Source organism: Mastomys coucha, unplaced genomic scaffold (assembly GCF_008632895.1).
Source record: "Mastomys coucha isolate ucsf_1 unplaced genomic scaffold, UCSF_Mcou_1 pScaffold15, whole genome shotgun sequence".
Classification (NCBI taxonomy): Eukaryota; Metazoa; Chordata; class Mammalia; order Rodentia; family Muridae; genus Mastomys; species Mastomys coucha.
Window position 1 is genome coordinate 106,471,542 of NW_022196897.1, and position 6,634 is coordinate 106,478,175.

Consider the following 6,634-nt stretch of genomic DNA (forward strand, 5'->3'; position numbering starts at 1 on the left):
AAAAAAAAAAAAAAAAAAAAAAAGACAAGAGGTAGATGGATGGATGGATGAATGGATGGATGGATAGATGGACAGACAGAAGGACGGACAGAAGAACGGACAGGCGGACGGATTGGGGGAATAATTCACTGGTAACAACTGTCTAATTCACATGAGTGGGGAGGATGCCTCAGGGGTAGGACCTAAGTAAGCAGAAGAAAGTACACTGTGCAATTCCTAACTATAAGTATCGACTACTCTTGAACTATGGTGCTGATAAACCTCAAATGATCTCTGGTCATACAAATAATTACAACTATAAGAGGAGAAAACTAGAACCCTTAATCTCAAACCTTCCCAAATACTGTTCCTTCAAGCCAGCACTGAGCCCTGACAGTGTGTGGGCTCTCCTCCCCCCTTTCCACACAGGAACCTAGCTGGATAGCTCCAAATGAAATCTGCTACCACTTACCACTACAACTTTCACAGAAACTTTGCGAGGCTTGGGCAGGGGCCTTCTCAAGCTGCTGGCATGCACCCTCTGATCCCAGTTGCTTGTCATCAGCCACGTTTGCATCTACGGTCACTGAGCTCTCTTTCTCTTGAACTTGGGGCTGCTGTGTCTCCTGGTCGGGTCTGACAGGCTCGTCTCTCACTGAAGGCAAAGGAGGTTGTGGAGAGTCTTCTGTCACAGAGTCCTTTTCTGTGGTCTCTGCTTTTGAACCTCCATCACACTCTACACTCTCTTCCTCTGGAGTATCTAATCTACTCTCAGCACGTGGTTCTTCCTCTGGAGCCACACCCTCCCAGGACTGGGAATCTGAGCATTTCTCCACTGCCTCCAGAGGTTCACAGGAAACATCACCTCTAGGAGAGGGCTCCTTCACATCCACGATAACAACACTGGAGTCCTCAGAAGTAGCTTCTTCCCAGGTTTCTGGATCCTTATGTTCTAATTCCTGGTCCAGTACAGGCAGCTTCTGGGGGGAGTCAATACTAATCACACTGGTTTCAACTTCCATAGCTTCTGGGCATTCCTCTTTGGGGGCTTCCTTCTGAAGACACAATGCCTCAGACTGAGTTTCAGTCAGAGAAAGATGCAATGGGATACTTTCCATCGGTTCTTCTTTGGGCTCCTCTCTGTGACTTCCACAGGGAGTCTCAGGGACTTCTTCTACTTCAGATCCCGAAAACCCTTCCTCTGCATGGTGTTCTTTAATTTCCATAGCTTCCTCCTGATCTAAGACACTGGAAAGTGCCTCCGAGTGGGTAGCTGGAGAAGGAACTGCCTGACTCCCAGAATCACAAGTGAGGTCGATGCAAACGTCTTCAGCAACCGAGTCTTCTCTGCCTTTACAGCCAGCAGCTAAAACACCAGCCTCACCTCTGTCCTCCGTTTCATCTTCTTTTGCTTTATCTACATTCTGACTCATTTCTACCTGGTTGTCCTGTGCTGGAGTCACCAGAACATTTTCACTTTCAGCAGGAAGTTTAGAATTGGTAACTGGAGACGAGGGTTCAGTATCATCAGTCTGTGTGTTCTCTCCATCTTCCTCAGTCCTGGGAGAACCCATGCTCTCCATCTTTGAGGATTGACTATACTCACTTGTAGAAAGCATCAGTTTGCAAGAATCCCCTGTCATGGAGAGCCCAAGGTCATCAGTGAAATTCTTTGGTTCACTCTCTGAAGTCTTAGAACACTCAACGGTGAGAGACGAGCTATGCAAACCTCCACCTTTCTTCACATCATTTGACGGTTCTTCCAAACTTGGTGATGGAATGAAAATGTCCTAAGGAAGAATGAAAAGAGTCAAGCTATCAGCTGTCCATATCATGTTTCTTTTATATCTAACCCTTGGATCCATCTACATTTCTAAATCAATTAATCAAAAATTAAAGAACTCTAGCCTTCATTCTGTTCAGTGTTTTTCTTATAAAATCCCTAGCATAGAATAAGCATAATTCAAAACAAAAACCTAAAAGTACTAGCTAATTATTAAGTACAGGAAGATCCAAGTTTAACTTCATCACAAAACTATTAAAATTATGTCTGTACTACATAATAGACCCCTGACATATGCTTACAGAACCATCTCTAACCTCACAAAATATGACTATGTACTCATCCTGCTTCCTGCACCACTATGAGCATTCATAAAGCAGATGTTAAAATGCAATAACAGGGTTGAGGAGAAGGCTGGAGAGCAGTTAAGAACACTCCGCTGCAGAGAGGACCTTGGTTCATTTGCCAGCACCCACGTGGCAGCTCACAATTGTCTCTAACTCCAATTTCAGGGGATCCAACAACCTCACATGACGTACCTGCAGCCAAAATGCCAAACATACATGTGTACAAAGCCAATGCACATAAAGTAAAAATAAATAAATTTCTAAAAATGTAAAGACCATTAGATCATTAGTCAGCAGAGAAATGTAATTAAAACCACAATAAGCCAGGCAGTGGTAGTGCTCAGGAGGCAAAGGCAGACGGAATCTCTTGAGAGTTTGAGAACAGCCTGATCTATAAAGTGAGTTACAGGACAGCCAGGATTTCACAAAGAAAGACCCTGTCAAAAAAGGAGAAAGAAAGGAAGAAAGAAAGAAGGAAGGAAGGAAGGAAGGAAGGAAGGAAGGAAGGAAGGAAGAGCAAACAAGTGCAAGCAAGCTATAAAATGAGTAAGGTTGTAAACACTCACAAAACCAAGCACCAGGAACTACATGGAACAACTGTAATCCTCATGCATTACTAGGAAAAGGCAAAACATATTGATAGCTACAGCAGGCAGCACCTCCTGTGATTACACACGACTCCAGAACTCTCAGTATGGGCTGCTGATGCTCTACTTGTTCAGTTGGTAGAGTGCTGGCCTAACAATACACAAAGCTGGCCCAGCACTCCTGAGGCAGAGGCAGAAGAATCTCTTTGAGTTTTGAGGTCTACACAGAAAATTCCAGGCCATCCAGGAATACACAGAGATACCCTGTCTCAAAAAAAAATAAAACAGAAGGAGCTGGAGTGATGGCTAGCGGTTAAGACTGACTCTTCTTCCTGAGGTCCTGTGTTCAATTCCCAGCAACCACATGGTGGCTCACAATCATCTGTAATAGGATCCAATGCCCTCTTCTGGTGTGTCTGAAGACAGCTACAGTGTACTCATATACATAAAATAAATAAAATCTCTTAAAAAATAAAAATAAAAATAAAACAGCAACAAAAAAAAAAAATTCAAAAGCTACACAAAGCCCTGGGCACCTTGGAATATTCTAGTAAGCCCAGAGGTTAGAAGGCGGATGTAGGCAGATTGCTGTAAATTCCAGGCCAGCTTGATCTACACACCGAGTTCTAAGTCATCTCGAGCTACAATGTATTAATACACACATCCATGCACACTATGCTGAGGCATACACACCTTTATATAATCTCAGCATTTGGAAAGAAAAGACAAACGAATCTCTGTGAGTTCAGGGCCAGCCTAGTCTACATAGTAAGATCAAAGACAGCCAAGAATACACAGTAAGAACTTGTCTCTAAGTAAATAAATAAATTTGTCCTGGTGATCAAACTCAGGTTATCAGGCTTTTGAAGCAAATACCACCATTACCCAAGCCATCCTGCTGCCACAATTACTGTTTCTCTCTTTCTTTCTTTCTTATTCATTTATTTATTGAGGAGTGGGAATAGGGTGAGTGTTAAAATGGGATCTCATGTAGCCCAGGCTGACTTTGAACACTTGCTGTTCCTGCCTCTTCCATCCAGTGCTATAATTACAGGCATGTGCTGCTATGCTTTGCTTTAAACTGACATGTTTTATTATTTATTTTTAATTTGTTATTACTGCTTGTGTATGTATGTATACACAGTACATGAATATGAGCACCTATCTCTACCAGAGCACATGGTAAGAACAATCCTCAGGAGTCAGCTCTCTCTTTCCACCTTTAAAAATAACATGCAGGTAGGGCTGGAAATGGCTCAGCGGGTAAGAGCACGAATCCCAGCAACCACAAGGCTCCCAACCATCTATAATGGGGTCTGATGTGCTCTTTCTTCCGGTTCAGTGTACTCATATAAATAAAATAAATAAAAATTCAAAAAAAATTAGGAATTTGACACATAATGAAAAATTGAGGGAACTCACAAATTAGAATGGTAGAGTCAACATCTACTTTATTTCTGAAACCCTGCTAAGCAATGGTAAAGCATTTTCTCTAGCATATATAATTCTCAAAAAAGAACTACACACATACACACACATACACACAAATACATATATACATGAATATATACATATATACACACAGTCATACATGCACATATACATACATACACATGCACACACATGTAATGTGTGTGTGTGTGTGTGTGTGTGTGTGCATGTATATGTATTTTCCCCCACCCTGGAAGAGTGGCAATCCACTTGGCAGACAAGTGAAAGGTAATCTTTAGGCCAAATAAGAGAAAGCCAAGAAGTTAGCAGGGTGACACCACCACAGTACTACCATGCCCCTCCCCCCAAAAGGACTTAGGACTTGGCAGTAACATCAGATAGTTTTAAAAGTGATGGTGAGGCTGCTGCTAAAAACAGGAGGAGGGCTGCCTGGAAGTCTATTTAAAAAGCAGTTCAGCTCCCATATCTTCTTTCTCTGCCCTTCCTCTGCCCAGGAGAAAATAAAAAACAAAGCCCTGGACAGGAGGACAGGAGAGTTATGAGAGCACTATCCTGAAAATAGAGGGATTAAAGAAAACCTGCGTACTGAGGGAAACCCATCCCATGTCTCCTGACCTCCACCTCAAACCTCCTGCTATAAAGGACTTCTGTCCAATAACGACCAGCCCTGTACCCAGCAGACCGGAGAGCAGACTTTCCTAGGCAATCAGACCAACCCAAGATGATCAGGGTTCTGACACTAGGACACTCCTGACAAGATGCCCCAGGAGATCGTATTCAGTGTATTTCAGAACAGGAAGTCCTAACCATCACCTCAGAACTACTAAACCAGAGTTCTGATATTTCACTCTTAATTATCAGCAAATAGGGAAAAGCTCTCATTTAAAGGACAATAAGCTCTAGAACTAGAAAGATGGCTCAGTGGTTAGGTGGTCTGCTCTTCCAGAGTTCCTGGGTTCAATTCCCAGCACCCACATGGTAGCTCACAACTCCAGTATTGAGGAATTAAACACCCTCATACAAATAGACACACATTAAAAACAACAATGCACATGGGGGGGGGGGACAACAAGGGCCAGTAAGATGGCTCAGTAGGTGTGGTAGTATGAATAAGAATGGCCCCCATAGACTTTATAATTGCCTGCTTAGGCATCAGGGAGAGGCACTATTTGAAAGGATTAGGAGAATTAGGAGGTATGGCCTTAGAGGAAGTATGTCACTGGGGGTAGGATTTGAGATTTTAAAAACTCACATCAAGCCCAATGTCTTTCGCTCTGATTGCAGACCAGAATACAGCCCTCAGCTACTGCTCCATTATACCGGCTTGCTCCCCACTATGGTGATAATAGACTAAACTGCTGAAACTATAAGCAAGCCCCCAGTTAAATGCTTTCTCTTATAGTATTTGCCATGGTCATGGTGTCTCTTCACAGCAGTAGGACAGTGACTAAGACAGAAGGTAAAGGTACTAGCTTATCAAACCTGATAACCATTTAGTTCCCAGGCCCAAAGGTACAAAGAGAGAACCAATACATTCATATTGTCCTCTGACCTCCACAATGTATTAGACCACACGTGTATGTGTAAACACGTATCACTGAACAAATTAAATGTAAGAGACATCAAACAAGGAGGAGACATAATTTAGTTGCAAAAGTTCGTGCCTAGCATGCACAAAGCCCTGGATTCGAGGCCTAGAATTAATAAAACCACTCACCAAGATGGGTGTAATGGCATACACCTTTAATCCTCACACCTGGGAGGCAGCAGCCTGGTCTACAGACTAAGTCTTGATCTACATAGTGAGTCTTGATCTACACAGTGAGTCCCAGGGCAGTCAAAGCTACACAGTGAAACCTTGTCTAAAAAAAAACACTCAGCAAAACTGTGTGATAAAGAACACATTCCACCACTCAGGAGGTAGAGGCAGGATGATCAAAGTTCCATGTCATCTGCAGTTACTACGAGACCCTATCTCAAAAACAAACAAAAAAAAGGAAACAGAACTGGTGTGTGGTTAAAGCAGCATATCCACTTCATCCACCCACCCAGTCGGTTTAGCTCCCAACACTGGTATGGTGGGTGACATATGCCTGCAATACTAACAGCTAGCAAACCAAGGCTAGAAGATGATGACTACAAGTCTAGCCTGGGTTACAAAGAAAGACTCTGTCTCAAAAAATCAACAAATAAGAGCAGATGTTCAGTGGCTGAGCATTTGCTCATCATGTTCAAGGCTCTGGATACAACCCCCTAGCACCACTTAAATAAATACACGATTAAAGCCTACTGAGAATAGTGACTTGTGGAGAAGAGAAAACATAGACATAGACGTCAGACAAAAATATTCAGAGGAAAAAAAAAAGACTTCAAGAATTAAAAACAAGCTGGGCACTGGTGGCGCATGCCTTTAATCCCAGCACTTGGGAGGCAGAGACTTGTAGATTTCTAAGTTCAAGGCCAGCCTGCTCTACAGAGTGAGTTCC

General features: G+C 42.8%; 1 protein-coding gene across 1 annotated transcript in view; it reads right to left on the reverse strand.

Annotated features, from left to right (window-relative positions):
- Positions 1–6,634, reverse strand: part of Tp53bp1 (tumor protein p53 binding protein 1) — a 79,674-nt gene that overhangs the window by 40,811 nt on the left and 32,229 nt on the right. The window contains exon 12 of the mRNA XM_031371638.1: positions 452–1,769. Within this exon, the coding sequence (XP_031227498.1) occupies positions 452–1,769 (1,318 nt within the window). The remainder of the gene's footprint in view (positions 1–451; positions 1,770–6,634) is intronic.